Here is a 15,196-nt window from a genome sequence, read left to right as displayed (position 1 = left end):
AAACAATGCAAGTGTTGGCTTATTGGTTTATTCCTTTTTTTTTTGAAAAAAAAATCATATAGTAATAATTGTAGGAACTCTGAAGTAACTGTGCAGTAAATTCAAGTAGGTAGCTGTGTTAGTCTGATGCAATAGAATAAAGTTTGAGTCCAGAGGCACTTTTAAGACCAACAAAGTAGAGGTATAACCATTCATGTTCGTGCACATGAAAACTTATACCCAGAATTAAACTTTGTTGATCTTAAAAGTGCCACTGGACTCAAACTTTGTGTAGTAAATTGACAGTTATGTAATGTTAGGGCAAGGTAAGATTTTCCTCCCTATTCTGAAGGAATGAAGATATACAAGAGGATAAAGCAAAACCCAACAGATATCTAGACTGTACAGTGGTGTGGTGGAATAGCCCTGTAGCTGTAGCAAATTTAGAAGCTTGTCTTTAAGACTGGGGAAAGACTAGAGGCATATTGACTTTAATAATGTTATTCTTATGCAATCCTCCACTCATGGGAAATGTGGAGGCTATTCCTAGCACTCCTTGTAAAGAAGATGGTTTGTAATCGAATCACACAGCAAAACTATGCAATGTAGATGCTTCCAATCAGTCCCACAAGCCATTTTGTTAGGAATATTCTGCATGCGATTGTGGAGATACCCCCACAGTATTGAATACAGAGGTGATAATAAGAGGCAGGGGTTTTTTGATAGCAGGAACTCCTTTGCATATGAGGCCACACACCCCTGATGTAGCCAATCCTCCTGGAGCTTACAGTAGGCCCTGTAAGAAGAGCCCTGTAAGCTCTTGGAGGACTTGGTACATCAGAGGGGTGTGGCCTAATATGCGAAAGAGTTCCTGCTACAAGAAAAGCCCTGATAAGAGGATTCCAAAGGAGCAGCTGTGTTAGTGTATAGTAGGAAATAGCAACCTTGCACCTTAATAATAATAATAATAATAATAAAATTTTATTTATATCCCGCCCTCCCCCGCAAAGCAGGCTCAGGGCGGCTAACAACAATGCATAGAGACACAGTACAATAAATATAAAACTTTAAATTAACATTGTTTAAAAACCAGTCGGTACTTAATTAAAACAACTTAATCTGACAGTAACAATGATGTTCCTGACGCTATTTCTGTCAGTTTACATAATAAACCTCAAATACTAACCAGCTGTTCTTCTTGTCAAAGCTTTTTGTGTATTGGAGCCAGCTGTCTGATGAGAAGGCCATGACATGCAGGTTGTGATATCACTGACTTGCATACTTAAGAAAAATACTGAGACCGTTCACAACACTTGTTCATTGGCTCTCTGGTTTTGCTGCTTAATTCCTGTAATGATGGAGAATCAGAAGCCCTAAAAAAAGACAGACTTTTTAAAGAGGCAAGACCGATGCTTCTTCAAAGGCATGGTCACTGCTGGTCCACATTTCTTCCTTACCCCTTGTAGTGAAGTTAAAGCAGACTCAGGGATAGGACAGAATAGTCTGGCAGCCAATGCACGTCGGGGTAAGACTTGGAAAAATGGCATGATCTGAATCTCTCCTTAATGGGCAGAATAGCCTTAATAAAGATGAATGTTTTACCAAAGTTACTATTTTTATTCCAAACTATTCCAGTATTCTTAAACAGTGGGTTCTTTAACAATTGAACAAGATGGTATCTAAATATATTTGGTAAGGCATAAAACCAAGAATTAAACTGAAAACATTGCAAGACTCTAAACTGAGAGCTGGTTTGGGTCTTCCAGATTGGCAATTGTACTATAAAGGTTCTGTACTTTTGTGGGTAAGAGACTGGATATTACTGAACGCCAAGAGGCAAATGTTGCTCGAGCGACATGATCTCACTCTGGGTTGGCATGCATACTTATGGTACCAAAGACTTGAAGGTCATTCCAACTTCAAGAATCATTGGTTTCAGAAATCTTTGTATCATGGTTAAAACAAGAATCTACCAGAAAATTCCAAGATGGATATCTCCAGTGGAAGCATTTGCCCATCCAAATCTTTTAAAACCTAATCAGAGTTATAGGTATGATGCCCTGTTGGGAAAAGATAATCAACTGAAAACCAGAGAAGAATTAGAAAGTATGGACATTAAAATGAATTGGTTTGCTGAGAATGCAGGTTGAATCTAGGTATAGTAAAGATAAGATTGGTTTTAATGCAGAACAATACCCATTTGACAAAAAATGTTTAGGACCTCAAGAAAAGTTAATTTCTAAATTATATGCATATCTATTACAGATGAAGACACAAGATGAAATCGTAAAAGACTGTATGGTCCAATGGGCAAAAAAGTTGGGTCATAATATTATGTTAGAAGAATGGGAGAGATTGTGGAAATTCAATATTAAATTAACCAGGTCCGTAGCTTTTAAAGAAAATTTGATACATGACTCCACAGAAGTTATGCAAGATATATCCTAATATGTCTAATAAATGTTGGAAATCTGCAAAACTGGTGGGTTCTTTTTACCATATGTGGTGAACATGTGAGAGGGTGAAGGACTATTGGGTAATGGTTCACGAACTATTACAGAAAACCGTGAAGACTCAGATCCAATTCAAACCAGAACATATTTCCAGAGTATTATTCCAAGGAAGTGAGACATTTGTTGGTACATTTCAATACAGCAGCCAGAATTCTTTTGGCACAGAGATGGAAACTTCTACAAGAATGGACTTGGTGGGAAAAATTCTGGAAACAGCAGAACTGGACTACTTATCCCAATTATTAGCTGGGAAATCTAAGGAAGAAGTAAGAAAATATTGGTTGAAATTTGATACTTGGTTGGATACTCAAGACTCTTAAGTTTCTCTGGTGTGAACTTATATCTCCCTTTTTCTGTACCTTATATTTCAAGATTGCCTTTATTGGAAATGTCAAATATAACAGATGTATTAACAGAAAGATCTATAATATAAAATGTTAAAATATGGTTGATGTGAAGTAATGAGATAATATGTGACACTCTGTGTATTTTAAGAAAGAATAGCTGATGCAGACTTGTATCTTTTCTTTGAAAGTACTTTTATGCAGAATATGATTGACTTATAAACTCCATGTTCTATTCCCTTCTATTCCCCATCCCTTACTCTTTAAAACTACTAAAACTTTCGAAATCTAGGATAGACTACATCACAGAAATTCATTCTGTTCTCGGCTAATACCCCAAAGGAGGGCATCTCTGCTTGGAAGTGATCCAGAGGTGGTCTCAATTTGGTGTAATATTGCAATTGCAGAAAAACCTGCACTGCCATTTTGCACTGCTCATGTAAGTGGCACTCCATGGGATCCTGTGTGTGATTTGAGGTCCAGAAAATGCAGCCGTGGAAGACTTCTTGCTATCGAGCCTCACTGAGAATTTCAGGTGTACGTGTGTGAAGGCAGAACACTTATTCTGTGTATGGAAGGGATGGATTGTTAAGGCCCTTATAATATCTTATGGTTATGGATTTTGACCAAAATTTTAAGAATGAAACTATTTTAAGATGACTGGGAAAAAATGAAAATATAGATTTGTAGAACTGTAAACTTGAATTAAATATTTTGAAGTCAATGTTAGTGGTTCCACTCTTGAAACATTTGTTAGCATTTTTCTATCCGGGTATGCTAAGTAAATGTCTAAATATGCACAGACACAGAGAGAAATACAAGCACTGTGTTGATAGCGCCTTTTCTCCAGAGCTTACCCTTCTCTTCCCGCCATTTTTATTTCTAACCATTGTGAGAAATTTGTTCCCAAGTGCCAGTAGGGGTAAACTTCCAAACAAGAAGGACTAAACGGCAGCTTTCACCTCACAAAAAACAAACAAACCCAAATCAACAGATGCACATTGTGTCCCATTTTACAAAAATCATCTTTGTCTTTCCTGATAGAACCTAGGGTTGGTGTGCTTCCCTCCATTTTATTGTCATGGCAACCACTGAAAGTAGGTTAGGTTAAGAGAGAACACCTGACTGAGTGGGGCCTGGAAACCAAGTCCCTGGCCTAACAAACAGTCCTACTCAGACTTTCAGTACCAACTGCAGAAGAATATCTGCCTCTGAACATGGAGATTCCACTTAGCCAACATGCCTAAGTAGGGTTCCCAAGTCCAATTCAAGAAATATCTGGGGACTTTGGGGGTGGAGCCAGGAGACACTGGGGGTGGAGTCAGGAGCAAGGTTGTGATAAGCATAACTGAACTCTGAAGGGAGTTCTGGCCATCACATTTAAAGGGACTGCACACCTTTTAAATGCCTTCTCTCCATTGGAAATAATGAAGGATAGGGGCACCTTCTTTTGGGGCTCTTAGAATTGGACTCCCTGGTCCAATCTTTTTGAAACTTGGAGGGGCTCACAAAATAGGCATGATAAAGAGAGTCATCCATATTGCTCACTATTCGCAGAGATCTGAACGTGCCCTGAAGGACTCAGAAGTGCAAAAAGAGATTGTCTATCTTGTGCTGCTTGCAGAAGTGGTATGGAATATTAGTTTGGTGCTAACTTTTTAATAAGGTCCTTGGGGACTGACAGGAGCAACACACCAGAAGTTTGTGTGTCCTTAAATACACCTTCTCACTCCAGGCTCTCCTAGGGCCTGCAGCAGCACAGCTATGATGATCTGGAAGCCTTCTTTTCCCTTGAAGAACAGCCAGTCATTTGGAAGGAAACAGTGGTGAATGACTTTCCTCTTCTCTCCTCCAACTGATCTCCTTGGCCATCCTTCAACATTTTGCTAGAAGAACCTTCTCAACAGATCCACACAAGTCTCTTCTTCCCTGCTGGCCAGAGCTTTGCATAAATGTTTGCCCCAGAGTAAGTTGAACTATCTATCAAATCATCTATCTGAATAATTCTCAGGATATTTCACAAAGATCAGCCTTCCAGAGCAACTCATTTCTGTTCCCTGGTGAACTCTTGGGTGCAGAAAACAGAGAAGAGCGGGGTATAGAAACCTACTCTTCTTCTTCCACTGGTCTTCTGCAGTTCCTACTCCAGCCATTCAGGCATTAGAAAGCCATAGAGGTGTGGATTGGGCAGCTTCCTTCCCTTTGGCTACTGCTTCAGAGGCAGAAGTGGGAAATGCCCCATTGATAAAGGAAAGACATTGAATCCCCTTATTGCACCCTGATGATCTCTAGATGCCAAGGCTGGTCTGTGTTTTCTAACACCTTGTAAACAACTACATTGTCTTCTGTCTTTAGTGTGAAATTGAGGAAGCAATTTAAAAAGGCCGTTAATATGCATGAACCCCTTCCCCTGAACATAATTCCAGAGATGTTAGTCTGTTGCAGCAAAATTAAACAGGAAGTCTTGTGACAGTTGAAATTCTTTTAGTCTGGCAAAAGCTTTTGTGGAGGGCAGCAGTGGAGGGCAGCAGGAAAAGAAAACGACCCGACGTGAGATGGATTGACTCCATAAAACAAGCTGTGGCCCTCAGTTTGCAAGACCTGAGCAAGGCTGTTAATGAGAGGGGGGGTTTGGAGGTCATTAATTCATAGCAGGGGTGGCCAAACTTCCTTAACATAAGAGCCACATAGAATAAACGTCAGATGTTTGAGAGTCACAAGACAGGAAGAGAGAGAGAGAGGGAAAGAATAGATGGGGAGGTGGAAAGAAAGCAAATTTAACTTTAAATGCATTCTCTGCATTGACTTGGAGAAGTGATTTAAAGAGACAAATGACTTCTCCAATCTGGCCAACAGCATGGTGAGGGCTTCAAGAGCCACACAATATGTATGAAAGGACCACAAGTGGCTCCCAAGCCACAGTTTGTCCACCCCTGATTCATAGAGTCACTGTAAGTTGGAAGCAACTTATTTAACACACGAGTTTTTGTGGACTAGAGTTCAGTTTACAGAGAATCATTAATCTGAAACTTAAGATCATTGCACCGAAATGTCAATTATTCTATGTTTTTAAACTGTTTTATGGTTTTTATGGCTTTTATGCCCTATCATTATGTTTACTCATGTATGTGCATGACCACGTAAGCCGCCCTGAGCCCACCTCGGCGGGGAGGGTGGGATATAAATGGAATTAAATATAAATAAATAAATTTATCAAATTTTATTTATTTTTATTTTATCAAATTTATATCCCGCCTTCCCCTAACGGGCTCAGGGTGGCTAACAACAGCTCAAAACCACATAGAATATTTTTTTAAAAACCCAGAATATACAATAAACATACATGTTCCAGCCATAAAAATCCAAGATGCATGTCTGATTATCTGTATTTGTCCAATGAGATTGTCAGTGCTGTGGGGAATTAGCGACCTCCCCTTAACCGTTGAAGGCAAGTTTAAATAGTTTGGTCTTGCAGGCCCGGCGAAACTGTGGCAGGTCCTGCAGGGCCCTGATGTTTTCAGGGAGGGCATTCCACAGAGCGGGGGCTATTGTTGAAAACGCTCTGGCTCTAGTGGTGGACAGTTGACCTTCTTTCAGTCCGGGGATCTTAAGAAGATTTTGGGATCCAAACGTAGTGCTCTCTGGGGCACATATGGGGAGAGGCAGTCCTGAATGCATGCAGTGGGCTTTACTGGATGGAACAAAACAGTATTTGTCATAAGAAAGGCCAATCAATAAGAGACAAACACCAGCAACAATTTGATTACAGGCGACAAGGGAGAGTGATCCAGGTGGGCATCCATGTTGGTCTGAAGTGATAGAACAAAGGTTCAGTCCAAGGGAAGAACAAAGCCGCATCCACATGCATCACACACATCATCATTGTGTTTGGTCCGGCCATCTATATCTATTGCCGCCCTTTCCAAGATTTCCCATTGGACAAGGTGGTGGCCTTTTTCCACACTGTGGTCTTTCCTTTGATGAACCCCATGATCTACACCTTGAGGAACAAGGAGATCAAAGCTGCTATGTTCAGACTGCTAAAGAAAAATAAATGAAAACCAGCCAGCTGACCTATGTCTTCATCTTGCCTCCTAGATGAACCAGAGACCACTCATCCTGCCATCATCTCCCATACCAGAAAAGCTGGGTGCAACGAAAAATTAAGAGCCAGTGTTGGGCACAGGTTCCCGTTTTGGAAATTGGAGCAGGTAATTCAGAACTCCAAAAATCTGGGGAGAAAGATCATTTCACTTGCCACAATTCTGTAAGGCCTGCAAAACAGAACCGTTTAAACTAACTTTTAACAACTAACAGGGAAGTGACCACTTTATCACAGCACTGATACCTAAACCCATCCCAGTATAAATATAGTGCGCTAAACAGTCTTTGACAACATTACTGTATGCAGCTCTAAATAGGAACTAATAATACTGACGCCATCTTGGATTTTAGTATTAAAACTGCAAATGTATTGTATGTGTACAATGAATTTTAACGATTTTCCTGTAATTTATTTTAACATTATGTATTTCAACTGTTGTTAGCCACCCTGAGCCCAATAAGGGAGGGCAGGATATAAATTTAATAAAATAAATAAACAAATTTCTGGACCATCCATAGCTAACCTACTCAATGGCAGTAGTATAACAAGGTGTATATGCAAAGAGGAGGCATGAACGTTTTAGTTGTGTTTTGATATACATCCCAAACACTATTTCTGTATCCCCTCCCTAATATATGTTTCTGTAAATAATATTAACAATAGTAGCCATATCAATAATAACCCCACTACATAGCTATTCATTGTAAGGATGGAACGTGGGAATCGCACAGTGGTGACAGAGTTTGTTCTCCAAGGATTAGCAAAGAACTGGGAATTACAGTTGTTCCTCTGTGCCCTCTTATTACTCTTCTATGTCATCATTCTACCAGGGAATATCCTTATCATTGTGACAATTCGGAGTGACCTCCGCCTAGGGTCCCCCATGTTTTTCTTCTTGTCCAGCCTGGCCTTTATGGACATCTGCTATAGCATTGTCACCCCTCCAAAGATGATGGCCAACCTCTTCACTCGCCAGAAAACCATCTCCTATCAAGGCTGCTTGGCGCAAATTTTTTTCATCCACTTCCTAGGTGCAGCTGAGATTTGCTTGCTTGTTGCCATGGCGGTTGACCGATATGTAGCCATTTGCCACCCACTGCATTATGCCACGACAATGACCAGAGTCGTTTGCTGGGTGCTAGTGATTGGCTCATGGGCTGAAGGCTTCATGCACTCTATGATCCAAATGATTCTCATCATCCCACTCCCTTTCTGCGGTCCAAACGAACTGGACAACTTCTTCTGTGACATCACCCAGATCATCAAGTTGGCGTGCACCAACACCTACACCTTGGAGTTTGCCATGTTTATCAATAGTGGCCTGGTCACCGCCACATGCTTTATCATTCTCCTCATCTTCTACGGGGCCTTGCTGGTCAAAGTGAGGACAGGTTCGGTCCAAGGGAAGAACAAAGCCGCATCCACGTGCATCACCCACATCATCATCGTCTTCATTATGTTTGGCCCGGCCATCTATATCTATTGCCGCCCTTTCCAAGACTTCCCATTGGACAAGGTGGTGGCCTTTTTCCACACTGTGGTCTTTCCTTTGATGAACCCCATGATCTACACCTTGAGGAACAAGGAGATCAAAGCTGCTATGTTCAGACTGCTAAAGAAAAATAAAGTTGGAAGGGACAAGTGAATTAAAAAACAATACTGTGACATAAAGGTCGATGTATTGATTTTTTTTTCTTTTTACTTTCTTGGATTGTGTGCTAACATTGAAGTATCCGAAAAGTAATTATGTAGCAATTTAATTCATTAATATTAGGGCTCGATATTGTATCAACCATATCTCCTCAAGTACTTGAAAGAAATTAATATATACACTAGGGAAAAGATACCCAGGTTATCTAGATTGGTGTATTAGATTCATCATATAGCAGTGCTGTAGCATTTCTATAGTAATGTGCCAAAATCATCAAGACCGATTTTGCACTAGGGCTTGTTCCGGGTAGAGAGCCCTTTTGCCCCCAGGGTTTCTCTCAATTTCCGCATAAGCTGCTGCGGAGCTGCAAGTTGATGTACCACTTTTCCATAGCAAGCAGAAACTGCTTGTCAGAGGATCTCACTTGCTGCGGAATAGCGGTGCATCAACTTGCAGCTCTGGGGCAACTTGTGTGAAAACGGAGAGAAAGCCCTGGGAGCAAAAAGGCTTTCCACCCGGAACAAGCCCTAGTGTGAAATCGGTCCAAGTCTCTTGAACCGCATCTTCTGTATTCACGCAACTGTCTACACTCTAGAATCCACACGCTCGTAATGATGAAAAATATTGGTAATAACCTGTCATGAGAAGGAGGTCTTTCCTCTTCCAATCTATCTTATGGAAAGGAAAAGTCCCCTGTGCAAGCACCAGTCGTTTCCGACTCTGGGGTAACGTTGCTTTCACAACGTTTTCACGGCAGACTTTTTTACGGGGTGGTTTGCCGTTGCCTTCCCCGGTCTTTTTACACTTTCCCCCCAGCAAGCCGGGTACTCATTTGACCGACCTCGGAAGGATGGAAGGCTGAGTCAACCTTGGGCCGGCAACCTGAATCCAGCTTCCGCCGGAATCGAACTCAGATCGTGAACAGAGAGTTCAGACCACAGTACTGCAGTACTGCTGCTTTACCACTGTGCCACGGGGCCGCTGTGAGCTATATTTTAAAAAATGTCGTAGTAATAAATACAGACCCAAGAAGGGATAATGTTGTATTATTTAGGTCCAAACAAGCCATTGCAGGAAAGGTATGGTCACTTATGATCTATGCAAACGTCACCACATCACCTTTTTAAACTGAAACACATAACCAATAAAAGGTAATTATGCCAGTTTGGTGTAGTGGTTAAGTGCGTGGACTCTTATCTGGGAGAAACGGGTTTGATTCCTCACTCCTCCACTTGCAGCTGCTGGAATGGCCTTGAGTCAGCCATAGCTCTTGCAGAGGTTGTCCTTGAAAGGGCAGCTTCTGGGAGAGCCCTCTCAGTCCCACTCACCTCACAGGGTGTCTGTTGTGGGGAAAGAAGATAGAAGAGATTGTAAGCTGCTCTGAGATTCTGATTCAGAGTGAAGGAAAGGAAAAGTCCCCTGTGCAAGCACCAGTCATTTCCGACTCTGAGGTGACGTTGCTTTCACAACGTTTTCATGGCAGACTTTTTACGGGGTGGTTTGCCATTGCCTTCCCCAGTCATCCACACTTTCCCCCCAGCAAGCTGGGTACTCATTTTACCGAGTGAAGAGCGGGGTATAAATCTACAGTCTTCTTCTTCTAAGCATTTCCACCATCTCCCACGTGGCAGCCAAAGGAGTTGGATAGGTGGGCAAATCTCCTGTCTTCAAAATGGCTGTTCTGTCCATTTCCATATGTATACTATTGAACTTGCAAAAGACATCTGTAGAGCTATTCTCCTGATCTGCATGGTAAGGGTCATTCAGGTGGGCAGCCATGTTGGTCTGAAGCCACAGAACAAAGTGAGAATCCAGTGGCACCTTTAAGAAAGACAAAGTTTTATTTTGGGTGTGAGCTTTTGTGTGTGTGCACACTTTGTCAGACAACGTCTGTTGAACTGCAGTAGCACATCTAGAGTTGAGCACAGTAGAGACCAACAAGATGTTCAGGGTATGAACTTTTATGAGTTAATGTTCCCTTTGTCCTATCTGTATGCTGAGAAAGAAGAACATTGGGCGAGTTTTTACTTATGTAGCATATCCTTAGAATGTCTTCCCACCCAAGGGCTCTCAAGAAGTTAGTATGATGACGGTGTTGGGTGGGATGGGGGAGAGAGGGGGAAGAACTGAGCAGTGACTCATGAAAGTTCAGTCCCTGCCATAGATGTTGCTTGTCTTTAAGGTATGACTGGGCGCTTGCTCTTTTCTACAGCCTCAGAATGCTAGTTCGTTATGTACTCAGACACAACTTGTGGCTACAAAAAATGTGTGAATACGGTTTTAGCCTGACACATGTACGGTTTTTTCAGGTCAACTTGAGTTGTGCTTTATGCACATGCTTTTACAAGCCCACAAGCAACAAGCCCCGCCCTGCTTTCCCATTTGACAGAAGGATAATTGAGGCTGAGAAGCCATCAAGAATGCCCATTTCTCTAGGAGCCTGGTACTGTGACAACTACGCAAACAGAGCACAATTTGTGGGCCACTGAACTCAATATGCGCTATTGGCCATCTATGATGCCCCAATGAAGCCTCCATAAAACTATTGACTGGTAAAAGTGGAAGCGGTCTATATGCGATACATGTGGCAGGCCACAGAACATGGCAGCTTGTGTTCACCTTGGTGGGTTCTAGTCTGTGCAGAACTGGTCCTATACTGCTGTACCCAGGTTCTAACCTACTTTGGATGGGACTGAAGAGTTGTGATGTTGGTGAGCAAGTGAAGCACCCAGGGCTTTTTTTGTAACAGGAACTCCTTTGCATATTAGCCCATGCCTCCCTGATGTAGCCAATCCTCCCGGAGCTTACAGTAGGCCCTGTACAAAGAGCCCTGTAAGCTCTTGGAGGATTGGCTACATCAGGGGTGTGTGGCTAATATGCAAAGGAGTTCCTGCTACAAAAAAAGGCCCTGGAAGCACCACTTTGGTGCCTAGTCTGAAAATCAGCCCAACAACAACAACACTCAGTTTTGTTGCACACAACCTGTGAGCCAAACATGCTCCGCTGCCCAATTCAGAGCACACTTGGCGTCCTGTGAAAAAAATGAAAACTGATCAATTAATTGTCTACATCAGGGGTGTGTGGCCTAATATGCAAAGGAGTTAATTAACTCCCCCACACTTAATTAATTAATTAAAGAAAACTGACCAGAGGGATAAAGACCCTCAGGCACCAACAGTTCTTTGAGGAATGTTATACTTAACATGACATCGCCCAAAATTATACAAAACAGTTATAATTGGTCCATCAGGTGCCTGACCTGATGACCTGTCCCTATGTGATTGGATAAGTCCCCCTTGGGTTACTTGAGCTGATGTGAAAATGTCTCTCTTGCATTTTTCACAATTGCATTCTACAGTTTGATACGGGGTATACAGTTCTTTTAAAACACGCATGTGTCCAGAAGACCTTTGGTTTCCAAGTTCAAGCCAAATGCAACCAGAAGTTCAAGCCAATGCTTCCAGAAGACCTCCGCTTGCAGATTCTAGATGGCACATTCCTTTGTCCTCTTCTTGCCTTCTTTTTGCCTTCTGAAATATCCTCTTGCCAGGAATCAAAAATGCTATTTAGCAGCTCCAGCAGCAAGATTAATGGCCCCTCTGACGTGCTGCCTGCTGTCCCAACATTTTGTCAAGAAGCTAGTTTCAAAGGAGCCAGTTTGGTGTAGGAGCCAGTTTCGTGTAGAAATTAAGTGTGCCGACTCTTATCTGGGAGAACAGGGTTCGATTCCCCACTCCTCCACTTGCCGCTGCTGGAATGGCCTTGGGTCAACCATAACTCTCGTAAGAGTTGTTATTGAAAGGGCAGCTGCTGTCAAAGCTCTCTCAGCCCCATCCACCTTACAGGGTGTCTGTTGTGGGGGAGGAAGGTAAAGGAGATTGGGACCTTTGAGACTCTGAGATTCAGAGTATAGGGCGGAATATAAATCTAATATCATCATCATCAGTAATCCAGCTGGAAGTACACATGAAAAATGAACTCTAATACAGAGAAACTATATGCCTAATCAGTATGTCTCCCATATTCTGATGTGATTCTGAATGTAAGATATGATTTCTTGAGGTGCTTTTGGGTTGGTGATGCAAGCTAAAATGTGCAAATAAGTGACCATGTTTATCAGTTTTGGATGCAAGGAAAGTGATGATGAGACACCCTGAAGTTCCTTGCAAATAGAAACCTTAGATGTCGGTTCAGGATAATCCTCCAAACAACCTTTGGCATCATCTATCAGGCAAAGAAGAGTTCATAAGGTGAATGTGCCCAGTGAGAAAAGAGCAGGGAACTTGTAATTGACTCTGTGCCATTTCTATTAAGCATCTGCCATGCAAGAGTTGTATTTATTGTTTTACAACTTTGGTCTCTCTGTGACAGATTCCCCCTGTGGCTGATTTGGATTTGCAAACTAGAAATGAAAAAAAGGAAGGGATTTTGAAGCAGTGGTGCTGCTGACTGGCACAGCTGATTGAAGGACTCAGCTGTGGTTCTGATACGTCCTTTTGGATTGGCAGGTCTCCATTTCACGTGGACTCCCAAAGCCCTTCTCCCTGGAGGGGCTTGCAGCAGCATCTCTCTTGCTTTGTCTGGGGCTTGTTTCCTTCTGGATTTGGGTCCAGATCAAGGCCTTCCATCTCTCTGTCTCCTGTTTGCCCCAGAGGTCGTCGGCAGTGGTGGCTTGGGATGCCAAGTGTGATGTTTTTAATGAGGTCCCTTGAGGAAGATGAGGGAAGGATACCTCTGCTTGTCTTAGAGATGCCAACTCAAGGGTGGAAAATTCCTAGAGATTTGTGGGAGCAGCCTGGGGAGTGGGAGGGACCTCAGTAGGGTAAAATGCCATAATGTCCCCACTCCATATCAACCATTTTTCTCCAGGGGAACATATTTCTATAGTCTTGAAATTTTGAGAGACCTCCAGGTCCTATCTGGAGGTTGGCAGCCCTACAGCTTCCAGAGCACAGATTAGAGAAACTCTAACTTTTAGGAATGGAAGAGTATTTCATAGGCATGTGTGTGGAACAATCCCCCAGATGAATAAGAGAGGAGTAAAATGCCTGTAAAATCCATTGTGGAAAGGCCCAAATCACACAATTGTTTTCTGGAGATTTATTTATTCATTTTTTTGGATTTCTATTCTGCCCTCCCCAAAGCAAGCTCAGGGTAGATCACAACAAACAAAGTCAGTAATTAGGGTTGCCAGCCTCCAGGTGTGGCCTGGAGATCCCCCGCTTATATAACTGATCTCCAGCTGGCAGAGATCAGCTCCCCTGGAGGACGTGGATGCTTTGAAGGGTGGACTCTCTGGCATTGCACCATGCCAAGGCCCCTCCCTTTCCCCTCCTAGCTCCACCCCCAAAGTCTCCAGATATTTTCCAACAGAGACCTGACAACCTGAAAAACATTAAAACAGTAAAATTCAAATGGTAGCAGCAAATCCGAGAAGACCTGTTAGGGTCATGGACATGGAACCAAGGGTGTTTCATTGCTTTGCTTTTTCTTAAGTCATTTACACTCGTTTTCTTGAATTGCCACTGAAAGTGGTTTCACCCCAGAGTTGCTCCTGACTTTACAAGAGCACTTTTGAACAGGAGTTTTCTGCTGGTGGATTCAATCAGAATCAACTCTGAGTGTCTAGGCCTGGATGCTTGGTTCTCTGTGCGTACGCTTCATTGAGACAGTGCATCCATACATGGCCATCTTGTGGCCACAGATAGCAACGTTCCCCCAGGCTTTTGAGTGAGGCAGCAGACGCCTATAGTACTCTGAGTCTGGCCTCACTTGTTGCAGTATTCCACCCTCTATCTGGCCGATTGAGATATCATCAGTTCCAGCTGTTTGCATTATGGCCCAATTAGTTGTCTTTCACCTGCCTCTCTCCTCCAGCTGCAGCCCACTGGTCTCTGCAAAATGCTGCTCCTCAGGGATACAAGACCCTGAGGAATCATATGAGTAGAGGGCGGGTAGGCAGCAAGAAGGGGGAAATTACTGGAAGTTGGCAAGCTAGTCTGGATCCTACCAAGGCCATTAATGAGTTTACCCACCCCCCTCCATTGCCAAAACAGCAGAGGTAGGGGAAAGGAAAGTTGGGTTGCCAATCCCCAGGTGGGGGCAGGAACCCCCCCCCCCCCCCAGTTTGGAGGCCCTCCCCCTGCTTCAGGGTCCTCAGAAAGTGGAGCGGGAAAATGACTTCTGGGCACTTCCATTATTCCCTATGGAGACCAATTCCCGTAGGGTATAATGGAGAATTAATCGGGGGGGGGGGTATCTGGGGCTCTGAAGGGCCTGTTTTTTGAGGTAAAGGCACTTAAAAGGTTTGCAGTCCCTTTAAATGTGATGGCCAGAACTCCCTTTGGAGTTCAGTTGTGCTTATCGCAACCTTGCTCCTGGCTCCACCCCAATATCTCCTGGCTCCACCCCCAAAGTCTCCAAATATTTATTGAATTGGACCTGGCAACCCTAAAGGAAAGATACAGTCACTGATTGACACAAGTGATCAGGGGACTAGACTTCCGGCATATACAGGTCTGTTTTGGATATGTACCTAGAGAGCAGCTTCCACCCTATCATGAGGATCTTCATTGTGTCCCTGCAGGTAAGCTGCGTGTCTATG

General features: G+C 43.0%; 1 protein-coding gene across 1 annotated transcript; it reads left to right on the top strand.

Moving 5' to 3' along the window:
* Positions 1–7,650: 7,650 nt before the first annotated feature.
* Positions 7,651–8,586, top strand: LOC132583914 (olfactory receptor 4N2-like). Its single transcript, XM_060255659.1, has one exon. It carries the CDS (start codon positions 7,651–7,653, stop codon positions 8,584–8,586), a length of 936 nt encoding a protein of 311 aa, XP_060111642.1.
* Positions 8,587–15,196: the final 6,610 nt, after the last annotated feature.

The sequence above is a fragment of the Heteronotia binoei genome, chromosome 15, assembly GCF_032191835.1.
Source record: "Heteronotia binoei isolate CCM8104 ecotype False Entrance Well chromosome 15, APGP_CSIRO_Hbin_v1, whole genome shotgun sequence".
Classification (NCBI taxonomy): Eukaryota; Metazoa; Chordata; class Lepidosauria; order Squamata; family Gekkonidae; genus Heteronotia; species Heteronotia binoei.
This window is presented reverse-complemented; position numbering and strand designations above follow the sequence as displayed.